Source organism: Magnolia sinica, chromosome 17 (genome assembly GCF_029962835.1).
Source record: "Magnolia sinica isolate HGM2019 chromosome 17, MsV1, whole genome shotgun sequence".
Classification (NCBI taxonomy): domain Eukaryota; kingdom Viridiplantae; phylum Streptophyta; class Magnoliopsida; order Magnoliales; family Magnoliaceae; genus Magnolia; species Magnolia sinica.
In genome coordinates this window covers 47783598-47801967 of record NC_080589.1, presented here as the reverse complement: position 1 = coordinate 47801967, position 18370 = coordinate 47783598, and the positions used below count along the sequence as shown (strand labels likewise).

General features: G+C 40.6%; 1 protein-coding gene across 3 annotated transcripts in view; it reads left to right on the top strand.

The window, feature by feature from the left end:
- Nucleotides 1-4182: 4182 nt before the first annotated feature.
- Nucleotides 4183-18370, top strand: part of LOC131230304 (putative ribosomal large subunit pseudouridine synthase SVR1, chloroplastic) — a 38522-nt gene continuing 24334 nt past the window's right edge. For 2 of the 3 annotated variants that reach the window (XM_058226161.1, XM_058226160.1), the window contains exons 1-6: nucleotides 4183-4749; nucleotides 5969-6048; nucleotides 10657-10757; nucleotides 10926-10998; nucleotides 11277-11370; nucleotides 11519-11567. In XM_058226161.1, the coding sequence (XP_058082144.1) occupies nucleotides 4230-4749; nucleotides 5969-6048; nucleotides 10657-10757; nucleotides 10926-10998; nucleotides 11277-11370; nucleotides 11519-11567 (917 nt within the window). In that variant the 5' untranslated portion in view covers nucleotides 4183-4229. The remainder of the gene's footprint in view (nucleotides 4750-5968; nucleotides 6049-10656; nucleotides 10758-10925; nucleotides 10999-11276; nucleotides 11371-11518; nucleotides 11568-18370) is intronic. The other variant, XM_058226159.1, reaches the window with a different exon arrangement.

The window sequence follows — 18370 nt, the reverse complement described above, 5'->3', positions numbered from 1 at the left end:
CACGATAAAGTGAAGGGGAATCAAAAATTGGCCGTGAAATGCATGAAAATGGCCGTGAAATGAAGGGAATTGGCCGTGAAATGCATTGAAATGGCCGTGAAGTGAAGGAATTGGCCGTGAAGTGAAGGGGAATCACGGGAATTGGCCGTAAAATGCATCGAATTGACCATGAAATGAAGGGAATTGGCCGTGAAATGCTTTTTACTGGGAAGTAAAGGGAATTGACCATGAAATGCATGGAATTGGCCGTGAAGTGAAGGGGAATCACTTGACGTTAAGTGAAATGCATGGAAATGACGTGAAGTAAAGGGAATTGCGAAATTGACTATGAAATGCATGGAATTGACCATGAAGTGAAGGAATTGAGTGTGAAATGCATGAAATTGATCATGAAATGAAGGAAATTGACAGTGAAGTAAAGGGAATTGGCCGTGAAATGCATTGAATTGACCATGAGGTGAAGGGAATTCGCCGGAATTGGCCGTGAAATGCATGGAAATGACCGTGAAGTGAAGGGAATTATTGTGAAATGCATTGAATTGGCCGTGAAATGCATTGAATTAGCGTGAAGTGAAGGGAAATTGCCGGAATTGACCGTGAAATGCATGGAATTGACCGTGAAATGCATGGAATTGGCCATGAAATGAAGGGAATTAACCGTGAAATGAATTAAATTGACCATGAAGTGAAGGGAATTAACCGTGAAATGAATTGAATTTCCGTGAAGTGAAGGGGATCAAGGAATTGACCGTAAAATGCATGGAAATGACCATGAAATGAAGGAATTGGCCGTGAAATGCATTGAATTGGCCGTGAAATGAAGGGAGTTGATCATGAAATGCTTTGAAATGGCCGTGAAGTAAAGGGAATTGGCCGTGAAATGCATGGAATTGACCATGAAGTGAAGGGAATCGATAGAATTGGCCGTGAAATGCGTGGAATTGTCATGAAATGAAGGAAATTAACCATGAAATGCATTGAATTGATCGTGAAGTAAAGGAATTGGCCGTGAAATGCATTGAATTGACCATGAAGTGAAGGGGAATCACGGGAATTGGCCGTGAAATGCATGGAATTGGCCGTGAGGTGAAGGGAATTGTCGTGAAATGAAGGAAATTGGCCAAGTGAAATGCATTGAAATGACCGTGAAGTAAAGGGAATTGGCCGTGAAATGCATGGAATTGGCCGTGAAGTGAAGGGGAATCGCGGAAATTGATTGACAGTGAAATGCATGGATTTGACCATGGAGTGAAGGTAATTGGCCGTGAAATGCATTGAATTAATTGTGAAGTGTAGGGAATTAACCATGAAATGCATTGAAATGACGTGAAGTAAAGGGAATTAAGGGAATTGGCCGTGAAATGTGTGGAATTGACCATGAAATGAAGGGTAATTGACGAAATTGACCGTGAAATGCATGAAATTGACGGTGAAATGAAGGAGTTGACCATGAAATGCTTGAATTGACCATGAAGTAAAGGGAATTGGCCGTGAAATACATTGAATTGACCATGAAGTGAAGAAATTGTTGGAATTGATCATGAAATGCATGGAATTGAGCGTGAAATGAAGGGAATTGGCCGTGAAATGAAGGGAATTGGCCAAGTGAAATGCATTGAAATGATCGTGAAGTAAAGGCAATTAACTATGAAATGCATGGAATTGATCGTGAAGTGAAGGGGAATCGCCGGATTGAATTATGAAATGCATGGAAATGACCATGAAATGAAGGGAATTATTGTGAAATGCATGGAATTGACAGTGAAGTAAAGGGATTTGACCATGATATGCATTGAATTGACGCGAAGTGAAGTGAAGGGAATGCAGGAATTGGCCGTGAAATGCATGGAAGTGGTTGTGAAATGAAGGGAATTGATAGTGAAATGCATTGAATTGACCATGAAGTAAAGGAATTGACTGCGAAGTGATGCATTGAATCGACCATGAAGTGAAGGGGAATCGAAATTGACCATGAAATGCATGGAATTGATGGTGAAATGAAGGAATTGATCGTGAAATGCGTTGAATTGGCCGTGAAGTAAAGGGAATTGATCGTGAAATGCATTAAAATGATCGTGAAGTAAAGGGAATTAATAGTAAAATGCATTGAATTGGCCAAGTGAAGGAAAGGGAATTGGCCGTGAAATGCATGAAATTGGTCGTGAAGTGAAGGGGAATAGCGGAATTGGCCGTGAAATGCATGGAATTGATCGTGAAGTGACAGGAATTGACCGAGAAATGCACGAAATTGACCATGAAATGAAGGAATTGGCCGTGAAATGCATTGAATTGGCCATGAAGTCAAAGCGAATTGATCGTTAAATGCATTGAATTGGCCGTGAAGTGAAGGGGAATTCTTAGAATTATTTGTGAAATGCATGGAATTGGCCGTGAAATGAAGGGAATTGGCCATGAAATGAAGGGAATTAATCGTGAAGTGAATGGAATTAACCGCAAAATGCATGGATTTAACCATGAAGTGAAGGGAATTGACCATGAAATGAATGGAATTGATCGTGAAGTGAAGGGACTTCGTCAGAATTGACCACGAAATGCATGGAATTGTGAAATGAATTGAGTTGGCCGTGAAGTAAAGGAAATTGACCATGAAATGCATTGAATTGGCCAGTGAAGTGAAGGGGAATCAAAATTGGCCGTGAAATGCATGGAAATGACCATGAAGTGAAGGGAAATGACCGTGATATACATTGAAATGATTTGTCATGTAGAAGTGAATGAAGTGAAATGCATGGAATTGGCCGTAAAGTAAAGGGAATCGCTAGAATTGACCATGAAATGAAGGGAATTAACCATGAAATGCACGGAATTGGCCGTGAAGTGAAGGAATTGACCATGAAATGCATGGAATTGACCAGTGAAGTGAAGGGGAATTGTAGGGATTGACCGTGAAATGCATGGAATTGGCGAAGTAAATGAAATGAATGAAATTGATCACGAATTGATTGAAATTGATGAAGTGAATGAAATGAATTTTCGACCATCGACTGATCGAATCTTGGAAAATAATCGGGTTGGTTGGCTAAAGTAGCTTCTCCTACCCCAAAATCATGTAGGGTATATCAAGTAACTAGTTTTGGTTTAAAAGATATTCTTGTTAAATGAATAAAGAAAGAAATGAAAAAGAGAGAAAATTTTTTTATGCTTATATATACATATTTATATAAATATGTATTAGAGAAAATTATAGGTAAAGTTCTCCATGTAAAAAAAAAAAGAAAAAATGCAATAAAGCCGTAAAAGCAGTCAGTCTATGGCTACGGTTATAATCCGTAGCCATAGAGGGCCACTAAATCCGTAGCCATAAATATTCCTGCTTTTTAAGTAAGTCGGTCTATGAAGATTTGGCGGTCCTCTATGGCTACGGATTATAACTGTAGCCATAGGTATCGTAGCCGATCTGGCAACCAACCCCGATTTAATGTCTTGTCCCATGGTCAGGGTTCGCTACCAAGGAGGTATTATTTGGTAAAATACGGATTCCCCAGGGAATTTTACAGTAAATTCCTATTTTAAGTCTTCGGATCTTTCGAAAATATGTAGATAATTTGCGACAATGCTCGGTGCATATTTCCCCGTATTTTAAAACTTGCAAGTCTCGGAGATATTTGCAAGCAACGCTGCTTTCTCAAACAGAAGTTGATTGGCCGCGGCACCGCACGGGGATATTCTCATGTCACGACGTGGCCCAAGCTTTGTGGACCATTGGTGATGAATGTGTTTTATGCTGGCCGTTTATCTATTTTACAGTTCATTATTTTAAGGCATGAGCCCATAAATTAAGTGATACAAATCTCAAGTGGACCCCACAACATAAAACAGTGAGGATTGAACGCTAACCGTTGAAAACCTTTCATGGCCACATAAGTTTTGGATTAAGCTTATATTTATGTTTAACTTTCAACCAGGTCTGTGTTACCCTGTGAACGGTTTGGATGGCAAATAAAACATCGCCGCAGGCCTTCAACTTTCAACAGTAGGCATTCAATCCCCACAGTTTTCTGTGGTGTGGTTCACTTTAGGTTTGGATCTGCATAATTTTTAGGGTCAACCCTAAAAAATGACCTGCAAAAGCGGATGAACGGCGTGGATAAAATACATACATCACGGTAGGCCACACAGAGCTTGGGCCACGTTGTGACCCAATATATCACAATACGCTTCCCTGCAACCTTTCTGTCTGTTCTCGGGAAGAGCAAAACAAACAATCCATGGCGGGAGCAGCCGCAGCAGCAGCAACAGCAGCGCTAGGGTCATTTTCGTCATTTCACATATCCACATCCATCTTCGTGAACCCTAGCAGTTTCAGCTGCTGCAGAATCCTCCGGACGAAAATACCCCGCTTCGTCATCCGTGCATCCTCATCTTCTTCTTCAACTCCTCCTCCAACCGAATTCAACATCACCTTCGGTGTCGCTCCGAAGAGCGATCCCCCAAAATCCAATCCTCACGAATCGCCATCCGTTCCGCTCTTCATCCCATGGATTGTCCGCGACGAGGACGGCAACCTCAAACTCCAATCCACTCCTCCAGATTATCTCATCCAGGCCATGGCCCACGCCAAGACGACATCCGGCAAGAAGAAGAAGAAGATGGACACGCCGAAGGTGGGCCCTGCAGGTGCCGCTTCGATTTCTAGCGAGCCGAAGCATTCCAAGGCTGCCCGGAGATTCTACAACCAGAACTTTAGGGAGCCACAACGCCTCAGCAAGGTTCTCGCTGCCGCTGGAGGTAAGAACCTCTATGGTGGTACATGTGATGTGAGCCGTTCATCTAATGGGTCATGTCCTAGAATTCGCAATTTGGATTACCCTATCCTATAGGTTGGATGACTTTCCTCATATCAAATAAGGACCGTTCGCTAGGATTCTTTGCTACCCGTCCGTTTGCAGTTGTTAAAATTGCTACACTTAGAAGCTAGGATTATCTTACTGATGTAATTTTTCGGAGCGGAGATAGCATTCTGGATATTTGAGGGAAAACAAAAAGAACCGTGCTGGTATAGAAAGTTGCAGTAGTAATCTGCTGGGGTTACTTTTGCAAACTGAGAGCCACATTGGTGGAACTTTCATGACATCCACCCCGTCTCAGGTATGTTGCCTCATTTTAACCATTGAAGCCAAAAATCAAGATGATCTAAAACTCCGGTAGGCCACACCATAGGAAACAGTTGGCATGGAATGCCCACCATCGGTTTTTTATAGGACTCACCATGGTATTTATATGCCATCCAATTCATTCATTTGATGTACCTCATCAGGATGAAAGAAATACCCCAAAAGCATTCTAAAACTCCGGTGAGCCATATCACCTGAATTTAGAAGTTTTAGGTATAACTTTTTTTTGGGTGGCCCAACTGAGTATTGAATCATCCTGATTTTTGGGATCAGGGCCCAAAAAGGGGTCATGTACATGATGGACGGCATGGATTTCATACACATGGTCATTTCCTCCCTCGTTAGTGAAAGTAACCTCATTAGGTACGTAGCGTGAGGTTCCCAAGTGTTTCCAAACAAAAAATGGTCTGGCTAACAGCAGATCCTTTACCTTAATTAATATACATACACGGGCTAGAATTTGTGGTAGTTCACCACTATTTTAAAAATGATTGTGAGTCATGCACTCTAAACATGCTGTACACTTAGGTTGGTCCAAGTTGTCCGAATTGTTGGGCCCACCATGCATGGAGTGTAAACCATTAATCACACTGCCTGAAAGTTTGTGATCATCAAATTGGTGTCTATCAAATATACGGTTAAGAACAATATCATAAGCATGCCATATTCAATGAGTTTCTCAATTTGGACTGTGTGGACTGCTGCAATGTGTGTGGTAGACGAGTTATCCTGGTTTAAAATTGTGGTGAACCATTGATGTAGTCTTGCCCCATGGGCAGACACATTTTATCTGGAAAGTTTATGATTGTGGATTGCGGGTGCTTGGCTTTCAGTGGCATCAAGACGGAGCAGTGAAGAGCTTATTTTCGAAGGCCGTGTGACTGTTAATGGCTCTGTATGTAATTCTCCTCAGGTGAGCACTTTTATTTTTCTTCCCATTTTACCTTTATTTATTTCGATATATCAACATAATAATATTGATAAATGCAGCATTATTTCATATAGTTGTGTTTTATGAAATATTTCTTTGTCATTTTCTTTCAACCATCAACAACTATGTGTACCCCGTTACAACTTTACTACTCGATGGATAAAAACTATTAAAGTCTTCCCAAGGATTTTAATGGCGACAGAGGCATGATATCTACGTTTAGTTTTCTCAAGCCTAATTTAGAGTCCGGAAGGGATTGGGAACAATAGATCTTTCTTCACAAAGTAATTAGGTGTCATCAATTGTAGTTATGGTAGGATAAGCTTGGAGATGGATGCCATTGTTTTGATTCTAGGAATTCCTCCGCAAAATCCTAATACATGTTTCTTTCTTTAATAGAATTATGTTACTTATTAAAAAAGATTTCTTAATATCCATCCCGTATACAATTCTTTGTTTTACTTTTACCTATGTATGGCATCCATTGTTTGCAATATCAATGTATTGGCTGATATATCGGCCAATACAATCGGTATCGAGGGTCAGTGATACAAAATAGCCTGAAACTTATTGAACTTCCGGGTATCGTGTTTTATATTGATTAAATATCTCAATGTATCGTGGAAATATCGATGCATTGTGATATTTTCAATATCTTGCAGCTAGAAACTTCCAAGTATCGATGTTACAGTCGATGCATATCGTCGATACCCAATCAGTGCAACCCCTTTCGAAAAACTTACATTTTAAAAAAAAAACGTAGTTTCTCTCAAAATTTTCCCTTCCTAAGTTGATTTTGACTAACTCTTTTCCCTTTTTTGGGAGATAAAAGGGGATTTGGGTGAGGAAATCTAGATAAAAAAGCAGGTGGGTTGTTCAATCCATTAGAAATTAGTCTAATAAAGATGAAAATCCATGATTTTGCATGTTTTGCATGCTCAATCATAAATTTTAACCTCTGATTTGAGCATTTGGCGAAATTGAGGGAAATTGGGGAAAATCCAAAATTTCCCCTATTTCACCTATTCAACTGCATCAAAGAGTGTAGAAAAAATCACATTAGAGTGGTTAGAAGCTGATCTACAGATTGACGAAAGTTTTTGAAAATTTTGAACTAAATCATAAAATATTGAAAAACAATAAAAAATATATTTTTAAATATCTATATTGATAAGTAGTTATTTAGCCTTAATACTCGTGTGTTTACGTACTGTTGACTGATCTTAATATCAGTTACACTCTTATTCTCGAATTTGGAGAAACTGGAGGAAATTGGGGGAAATATGAAATTTCTCTCATTTTACCTATTTAACTTGCAATTAGAGTGTGAAAAAATGGTGTTAGAGTGGTTGAAGGTTAATCGACAAATTGAGAAGTTTCTGAAAATTTTGAAAAATAAATAAATAAATTAAGGACTGCTACATAACTCTGTGGGGGTCTGAGGCACAGCCGCAAACGCGCATTGAGGGCTCTTCATAGGCATATTTTTACTTCTTCTTTGTCGTTTGAAATATGTATCGCTTGTGTTTTCATACTTTTTTTAGAGATAACAATTTTATTGAAAGTCGTTGAAAAAAGGAGAAAAGAATACAACACGATGCAAATCAACTAGATAATAAAAAAAACAGCCATGGCTACTTTTACATAGAATTCCCACCCAAAACGAGGCCTTTAATTCTTCTAATGACCTCGACGCACTTTCATTCCAGAAACAACGAGCATTCCAAGCTCCCCAAACAACCCAAAACAAAGCTATGATGATCATCCTCCACCCAGCTTTCCCGGATTTTCCAACTCCTCTCCCATGCCAAGCCTAAAGAAGGTCCTCCACTAACTTTGCATTATCCAATGAGTATGAAGGAGACAAAAAATGCTCCCAAACCTTCACAAAAGGGCAATGAATAAACAGATGATTGATCGACTCCACATCCTCCATACATATAAGTCAGACATTAGGTAGGACTAAGGATCTCCTTTGAAGATTGTCAATAGTGAAGATTCTCTTCCTTCCCACTAGCTAGACAAAAACTGCTACATAAGGATGGGGTTCATAGAACCAGTGATGAGAAGGGATGATAAGGACCATCACTACGAGGCGACTCACTAATCAGATTGAAAATCGAACGAACAAAAAACTTTCCTGATTAGTGCACAATCCAAATCATTAAATCTGAATCTTGACATGAAGGAACTATTCCTTTGAGGCACTCGAATAACCCGACAACCTCACCAATCACCTCGTTCGTCATATTCCTATGGCAAGGAGGATCCTACACCATAGAGCATCCACACAAAGAAACAGTTGGCAACCGAGGTTTTAAATGATATCAACTGATTTCAAATATAGTTGCATTACCTCTGTTAAACAACGAATAGTTTAGGACCCTATACAAAGGAAACTTAGCACTTATTTTTTGTGATCTTTTTATTTCTAAGTATGTAAGATGTCCTTTTTAACATATCCTGAAATTTCATTTAAAATTTTGACCAATTTCCCAATGTTTCTCAATGTTTAACAAAAATAGCGATACACCCGGTATTTCTTATGTGATGCTCGATATGTTTCCGTGTCCTAAGGGTGCGATACATGCGTCGATACTGATACGGAAAACATTGATTGCATCTAATCATTCATTTGCTACAAGGGCCCCATCCACGTTCTAATTCCATTTACAAATGCACTCCGAGGTGGCAAGATGGCACCACCACCTTTTTTTTTTTTTGAGAGGTAACACCGTTTTATTAAGAAGCTGCAAAAGCGGGCAAAGAATACAGGGCCCACCGAGCCAAATCAAGAGAGGGAGCCACCAACAACGGCCTTAACATAAGTCACCTAGCTAGACACTAATATCCTAATTTTGTACAAAATATCCCTTATACAATATACACCCATTTTCGTTCCTAAAACATCGCCCATTTTGCGCTCCCCAAATCGCCCAACAAATGGCCATTAGAAGAAGATGCCATCTTGCCTTCCCGGATTTCCCAACACCCCCTTCATGCCACGCTCATATCAACTCACACATAGACTTAGGCATAACCTAAGCAACTTGCATCTCATTGAGGAAGTGGTTCCAAATAGCACGAGCGAAGGGATAATGGATGAAAAGGTGGTCTATAGGCTCCTCATCTTCCATGCACATCAGACATACGTTTGGAGTGATGAACGATCTTCTCAACAAGTTGTCTACCGTGAGGACTCTACCCTTGCCAAGAAGCCAAGCGAAGACCACCACCCTAGGGGGAGTGTTGTAGAACTAGAAGTCAAAAGGGTGAGGCGGGCCCAACGGGGAGGGAGACTTCGAGACCAAAAGAAACAGAGACTTCAACGTAAACTTCCTTGATTGATGGTGAAGCCAAAAAATGGAACCTTCATCGGAGGTTGCCGGCCTAACACTGCTGAGAAGGTTCAAGAGATCGGTAAACTTGTCTAACTCACCATCCAGAAGGTTCCTTTGACATTGAGGAGCCCACACAATTGCATCCTCTACTACGGAAAAGCACTTCGCCACCATGATTGATCTGACAGGAGTGAGACGAGCGATTATGGGGAAAAAACCTGGAGCGGTCGCTTGTTACACCAAAGGATCCATCCATAATCGAATCCAATTACCTCTACAAATCCTAAAATAGATCCCTCGTCTAACCACTTGCTCGATGTTAGCAATCGCTTTCTAGATAGCCGACACCCTATAAAGTGAACGATGTCTCATGAACCACCCGCCCTCCTATGTGCCACACTTTCCTGTTATGATCTATCTCCAAAGCTTGCCTTCCTCCACCCCAAAACGCCAAATCCATTTCCCAAGAAGGGCTACATTCATATCCCCCCAACGGTTTAATGCCATCCTCGCCCTGAATGACCAGCTTGCATACCTTCTCCCACTTTAGAAGATGAAACTTCCTTTTTTCACTTTCTTCTTCCCATATGAAATTTCTTCTCAACTTATCTAGCTTGTCGAGCACCAACTTGGGGTACTTGAACAAGTAAATGGGCATATTAGAGAAAGCCGTCTTTAGGAGGGTCAAACGACCTCCCATAGACATACATCTGTGTTTCCAAACTGTTAGCTTCCTTTCGATTCTTTCAATCACCCTATCCCAAAGATGCTTCGGCTGTTTCCCAATACATAAGGGCAGCCCCAAATAAGTAGGAGGGAATGCCTCACCACTAGTTGATTCACAATGTTTCATGATTTCAAAAAATGCTTGTCTGAATTTTGTTCTCATGTGTATAATAGGTGTGAGACAATGAAAATGCTTTTGATCATTTTCGTGCTTTATATGTTTAAGTTCGTTGTTTTATTAATATTCGAATGCGCATTAACTTGTAAGTTTTGTGTAATTTTTTTTAATACTTAATGTTTTACTTTGTTATTATGAAGGGATTCTCTACTTTTAAACCATCTTTTGTGGTGCACTTATTTAGTTGCCCCTTAACATGTTAGTTAAGGCTGTTTTGGCATTCGTAACTCTAGTCGTTACGAGTGTGTTGTTTTGTTTTACTTAGTTGAATGTAGGTTGGCTATTTTTAGAGAACTCAAATATCAAACTTTAATATTGTTCCTAATTGTTGATCATTATATGCAGACTCGAGTTGACATTTTCAAGGATGCTATCTATGTTAATGGGAACCGCATTTCTAAGAAGCTGCCTCCAAAGTTGTATTTTGCCTTGAATAAGCCAAAAGGGTTCGTTTTCATTCTATTCATCATGCTCTTGATTGTTTAGCTTGCATTGTACTTCATGCTCCTTATTTTATCGTACTTCAATATCTTTAGTTGCTTTTGTGGCATGGCCTTCACTTTGAGCTTCACATGTTTTCCATAGAAGTAGTTAATGTTATTAAAATACAACAGGTACATTTGCTCAAGTGGAGAGAAGGAGTCTAAATCTGTGATGTCTTTATTTGAAGAATATTGGAAGAGTTGGGTATGTACACCTTAGAATGTTAAGAGAACCTAATAATTGTTCATTAATTCTTAGAAACAACTAGAAAAACTTGCCTTTCAACCAATAAAAAAAGAAAAAAAAAAAAAGAAAAGAAAACAAATAGGGCAAACTTATAAGACATTATTTTTCCTATGCTTTATCTTTAATAAATCTCACCGTTCAAGAAATAAATAAATAATAAATAAAATAAATCTTCCTTATATATTTTCGTATTGCACCTACCAATTGATAATATGAAAAATTGCTTGCATTTTTAGGATAAAAGAAATCCAGGATTACCAAAGCCACGATTATTTACTGTTGGCCGTCTTGATGTTGCTACAACTGGGTTGATTATTGTTACAAATGATGGTACGTATACTTAAGTAGCATGTCTCACCAACAAATTTCTGGCATTATGTTTTATTTTTTATTTTTTTTATTTTTTATTTAATTTTTATAGTGAGTTGAAAGAAACTTCTGATGCTAACTGCCTCTCTCTCTCTCTCTCTCTCTTCAGGAGATTTTGCTCAAAAACTTGCACATCCTTCATCTAATTTATCAAAGGAGTAAGATTCTCTGTGTTCTTATCATTATTGATTTTTCCTGATTAGCAATTTGTTCTTATCGTTGTCCTTGCATTGATGCTTGTATAAGTAATGACCTGAATTTAACATTTCTTGTATATATTGATGCTTGTACAAGTAATGACCTGAATTTAACATTTCTTGTGAATTATGATTTGAGTGCTATTATGAAGTTGCTATTGTTCTTTGTTACAGTATCAAGACTAATCAAATTGTTTGACCATGCACTAATCTTGGTGTATATAATCCCTACTTATGGAGAAATAAAACCTTTGATTACTGTTTGTCTCTGTCATTGATAGAATCATGTTATGCTATTCCTATTGTTAGATTCTACATAAATGGATATTTATCTTGATGAATTTCCCTTATGATGTTTAGGAATGGAATATATCCATATTTTTAACCGAAATCTCACACACACACACACACATGTATATATCAGAACAAGAATTATCTGTTGTTCTAAAGTTTGTGTGTTTGAGTGGTACTTGATCCAAAAGCATGGAAAGATCCTCCAAAATTCGCCTACAGATAGAACTAGTGCAGTTGCCTTTCCAAGTGAGAAATTCATCTAGAGTCTCTTTGGGTGTTGTGTGTGTGTGGATATTAGGGGTCATGCATATGAATTCATTCCACATTATTAAGGCGGGTGGATATTAGGGGTCATGCATATGAATTCATTCCACATTATTAAGGCGGGTGGATATTAGGGGTCATGCATATGAATTCATTCCACGTTATTAAGGCGGGTGGATATTAGGGGTCATGCATATGAATTCATTCCACATTATTAAGGCTGTATCAGACCATTGTATAGTCTATTTTATCAAATGGCAATTCAAAGAAGCCTTGATCTTATCGACTTGAGCTTATAATCTCGACTTTCATTGCATCACTATTGACATTATCTGGGATTAGGTTGACAGATCACTGCATATCACCTACTAGGTGGCGCCTCATGGGCCCCTCCATCAAGGGGATTCGCAGGAGGGTTTTGCTGCATGTTAGGAAGCACTTCCCCAGTTTGGGAAAGGAATGTCAGCACCACAGGTGACTTCGCGTGCCTATCATTCTGGTAAGCCACAACAACAGGTTCAATCCCAATGCCGATTACTTGTTCGTGAGAAGATTTACATCCCGTAGGGGTCATGCATGTGAATTCATTCCACATTATTAAGTCTGTGTCAGACCATTGTATAGTCTACTTTATCAAATGGAAATTCAAAGAAGCCTTGATCTTATCAACTTGAGCTTATGTTGTTTCTATATCCTAATTTAGTGTCTTTATTAGAGCTGATGGAGCATTCGCATGCCTATTGTTCTGGTAAGCCGCAACAACAGGTTCAATCCCGATGCCGATTACTTGTTCATGAGAAGATTTACATCCTGTAGGTTGCTCTAGAGACATGCCATGGCGAAACGGATGCAGATATAGAGATGAGGGAGGGGAAAGGTAGTAAAGGAAAGATTGTCGCTGAGCCTGATAATTGCCATCATACGCCACAGATTGAGGAAGAGGTGGACAGTGGTAAAGAAGAAAAAATCCGGCAGGAGTGGCTCCGGGTCAGAGAAGAGAGGTCGTTCACTACGAGACTTCCCTGCTCTGTTCGTTGAGCATTTTCCTTTGGAGTGGAATGAGCACCACCTTCATGAAGTCTTTGGGTGTTGTGGCTGGGTTATGGCGGTCATAATACCAAACGATAGGGAGATAAAGAACCCTTGTGGTTTTGCTTTTGTCCGGCTGTTTTCTGACGAAGAAATGGATTGGGCTATAACAATATATGATGGTAGATTGTTCAAAGGTAGGAAGTTCCTAGTTCGAAGAGCTCTTTATGGCCCAGACGCAGTGGTTGATACTAAAGCTCAACTAGGTGGTGTTCTATAGGGTAGGGGTGGGAGAAGTTACTAGCGGGAGGGAGTGTCGGGTAAGTAGGAGTTCGGGGTTCAGGAAATAGAGGAAACAGACTATGGGAAAAAAGGGGCGTGAGGGATAAGGTGGATAGGGGTAAAGGTAAGGGAGTGTGGGTTGCCAAAATCATATGTGGAAGCGGTGAATAATAGGATGAATGCTTAAGGAGAGGAGAGGAATGAACCATGGCCTGGAAAAAAAGCTGCAAAAGGAGGAGGTCGCCTGTGTTTGGAAGGAGGAGACAAAAGGGCCACATGCAATTAGAGTCAACTCGGAAGTTATGAACAAGACAAGATCTCAGTTCTAGAACTCATTCTTAATTTCCATGGAAGGAATATCATTATCGAAACTTCACTGCTGGTTCGAAGCTTGTTGCTGTTTGAGCGAGAACGATTACACTATCAAGCCGCTGGGAGGATCAGAGTTGCGGATATCTGTGAAGTCCGATGTTGATATTGATTAGATCCTAGCAGTGGATACTCTGTTTTTTGATGGTCCTGTTAGGGCAATCTATCGGTGGGAGGAGAAGTCTCTCTTCGGCATGGTAGAGGTATGGTATTTGCTATGGGGGATTCCGTTGGAACTCTCGGTGGTGGTGTTCAAAGCATTAAGGTCGTGTTTGGGTGAGGTAATGGTCATCGATAAGGTGACAGAGAGTGGAGAGGAGATCAGTGCCACCTAGATTTGCGTCAGGAGACAACATTCTGATTTGGATCCTCAATCAATTGCTATATTTGTGGAGCATGAGAGGGTTGACGTGGGGGTGATGCGGGAGCTCCAATGTGGGGGTATGAAGAAGATGGGGAGAGGAATGGAGGTGCAGAGAGGGAGGTTTCATAGTGGAGTGGGGCAAAGTTGCAGGGCTAGAAGAAGATGGTTGGTGGATGAACAATGTGCTCCACCAATGCACAAGGTGCGCGAATTTGACGTGGAGGAAGGATATAATTCCATGTCTCCTGTTGCATCAGCAGTGTTGTCATGTGCGACCGCATATGCGCATATCCATATGCAAATTGCATATGCAATCATGGCATATGCGATCATGGCACATATGCGATTGCATATGTAGCAAATTCGAAAATATGCGATTGCATACATTATATGCGATCGCATATTGGCCATGGCACATTAAATTTTTTATTTTAGTAAAAAAAAAACAACATTCTGCCTATAAAAAGGCTTCCAAATCTCCTCTATTTGCAATATTCTCACTCCAAAACTCTTATTCTCTTTTTCTCTTACATTTCTTAATTGCAAGTGGTCTTAATCTCTCTCTCTCTCTCTCCTACATTGCCTCTCTCTTGGAAGTTGGAAGATCAAGATTCAAGCACTTTCAAGTTTCAAGGAAGATAGCTTGTTGATTTTCTACAATAATAAATAAATAACTTGTTGATTTTGTTGTTACTTCTTGTTAACCATATTGTTGAACATCGATGACTTGATGTTTAATTCATTGTTTAATTGATTTTTTCTCTCTCAAATGTATTTTAAATATGTAAAATTAGTTATCTATTAACTTAGAAAAGTTCCCCTTAGTTTCTTATATTTTTTTGAAATTTTCCTTATATATATATATATATATATATATTAATTTTTTGATTTTTTTTTATTTGGTCGCATATGCGATTATGCTATCACATATGCGCATAAGCATATGCGATCGCACATGATCGCATCTGCGATTCAACAACATTGTGCATCAAACACAATTATTGCTTCTGACCCTTTTTGCCAGGAGGTTTAGATGGTCTGTCTGGATCGGGAGGTGGCTCTATCGACAAATGGGATTTGAGAGGAGGCTCGAGAGGAGTTCGGTAGGTTTGGTTCGTGCATCGGAGATGAAAATATGTAATGCAGGGGCATTTTCACATCGGGCTCGAGTGGAGTAGCTCGTGGGATGTGGGGACACTCGGGGTGGGTGACCCATGTGATTTGGGGCCTATGGGGGAGATCTCGTGTTCGTCCTCACCGGGGGTGATTAATGCGCATTTCACATCGGGCTCGAGTGGGGTAGCCCATGGGATGCGGGGACATACTCGGGGTGGGCGACCCATGTGATTTGGGGCCCACGAGGGGGGTTCGGCCGAGGTCCTAACGCATGAGATGTGGGGCCTGTGCTAGGAGATAGAGGGATTAATTAGCCATACTCTAACAGTTCGAGCTTTTAGAGCAAGTGGTTAATTATTCTACATCAAATTGGTATAAGAGCGAGAGGTCTCGTGTTCGAAACTCCTCACCGGGGGTGATTAATGCAGGGGCATTTTCACACCAAGCTCGAGTGGGGTAATCCATGGGATGCGAGAACACACTCGGGGTGGGTGACCCATGTGATTTAGGGCCCATGGGGGAAGTCTCGTGTTCGAGACTCCTCACCGGATGTGATTAATGTGCATTTCACACCGGACTCGAGTGGGGTAACCCGTGGGATGCGGGGGACACACTTGACCCATGTGATTTGGGGCCCACGGGGGAGGTCCCATTTCGATACTCCTCACCGGAGGTGAGGGACATTAAGACCACTATGACCCCGATGCGTAACTTCTCAAAGGAGTCAGAGTAAATGCCCCCACACTTGATGATTGCTTGGACTCTAAAGCTTTTCTAGATTGGTTGGAGGACATGAACCACTATTTTGAGTAGTACAACATATATGGACTTGTGACTAGAAAGAGTGCACCAGAGGCTAATGTAGAGTTATCCACTGAGGTCATTCAGGTGGTAGATGAGTACTCACTGAGGAGGAGCTTTAGAGACTTGATCCTGACATCTTGGAGTAGTTTAGGAGTTTTGTTTCGCCAGTGACAAAATCTTCGCAGCTGGGGAGAGTTGATGGGGACATCATGCGCACATGCACGCCCCCTACGCACGTACGCAAGGAGGCCCCACCATCGATCTGGAACAATGACGACGTCCAGGGAGGGTCTACTAGTTAAAGAACTGCGTTTTGGTTTGTTGGAGTGAACCCGATAGTCATGTGAATCCCACCATGGGTTCTCATGATCGTGGCCCACTATTCTAATTAATCTAGTACTTTGGGTTTTGCTTATTATTGTTATTAGGAATATCATGGACGGTTTAGATTGCTTTGATTAGTTGTTATTTTTTATTATTTCATCTCCAAGTAATAGGTTGCACACATGGCACGAGTTTTGGGGTATAAGGTTTTATTATAAATATGCACCCCTTGTAGTCTTTTTTTACTCATTGAAGATTAATAAAATTTCTGCATTTTTCTACTCCTCTAAATTTCTGAGTTGTGGAGATTCAATTGAGTATGAAACCCTCCCTTCCTCGAAGGGCTGACAACCGTGGTGCGAAGCCACACCTATCCCGATTCACTCCCACCTTCTACCATTCATATTTATCCTCCTATAATCATTTATGCTGCAAATCCATCAATATTTTGCAGACGTTTCTCTTTATAGCAAATTTCTGAAATCTAGCCCTACAGGAGGGTTGAAACTTTAGCGAAGCACCACGGACAGATCGTATATCAGACAGCCTGATATTTGGGGGTTTTGGAGTCCACCCCTGGCCGACCAGGGCCAAGCTAACCCTTTTCTGAATAGTGGGCCCCACACACGTGCGGCCAGGATCACATGCATGTGCGTCTGAGCCATTGCTGCTGTCCACATGTGCGATCCTTCTCTGGTTCGTCTCTCTCATCTCTTTCACTCTTTCACCCAAAATCCCTAAACCTAACCCTAAATTATTCAAATCCCTAGTTTTATGCCTTTTCTTCAACTTTAGGGTTCCCCGAATTGAATTTTCTAAATCCCTTGGATTGGGGGAATTATTTCTGTGCATGTGTGGATGAATTTACCCTCCTTTGATTCTTGTTTGGTCTATAATTTTGATTGATCCGGTCGTAGCATGTATAGGCCTGGATCCGCATAAGATTCGCCTTGATTGAGTGTTTGAATTTTTGTGTGGGGTGTGGGATGTTGTGTAATTGTTTCTGAACTGTGTGATCTAAAGCCTGAAAATCTTCCACATCATATTTGAATTTCATTTCCTGCATCAAATTTGGTATTAGAGAACAAGGTTTTTATAGGGGAGTGCATTACATGTTTAGGGTTTAGTTTATTTGTGTCCATTATGCATTAAGTATCATCATATAGAGTTGTTTAGAGGTCCATAATTTCTGACATAAGCTGCTGAATTTTCTGCTATCAGAAAATCCGCATATCTCTTTACTGGATTTTCTGTTGACAGATTTTTTGGACAGATAGGTTGTTGGAAATTGAGTAGTATTGTGTCGTTTTCTCCATATAGAGTCCTATAGGAGCATTTAGTCCTATCTAGGCGCATATAGTCGTAGTAGAAGGCCCTTAGATTGAGTTAGTAGTTGTATACACATGTACGGGTCGTGGTTTTGGCTTGTACCTTACACTAAACATGGAGCAATTGTAAGAGTCAATGAACAAGCTGACCCAATAGTTTGAGTCTTTGGGTAGGCGCTTGAAACAACGTATGGACCAACGCTTTAAACAGCTTAATGTACGCATTACCCAACTAGAGACCTTCGCAAGGGCAAACCCCACCATTGGGGAAGATGCTTAATCTCAGGCAGGTGGTCAGGAGGATAGACCAAGGAATGGAGGTAGCCAAGGAATCGGTTATGGGCGCGCACCCATGCACCCACCCCGTCAGGGACATAAAGACCACTATGACCCCGATGCGCAACTTCTCCAAGGAGTTAGAGTAGATGCCCCACGTTTGATGACCACTTGGACCCTAAAAGCTTTTCAAGATTGGTTGGCAGACATGGACCACCTTTTTTTAGTAGTACGACATGTACGGCCTTGTGGCTAGAGAGAGTGCACCAGAGGCTAGTGTAGAGTTACCCACTGAGGCCATTTCGGTATTGGAT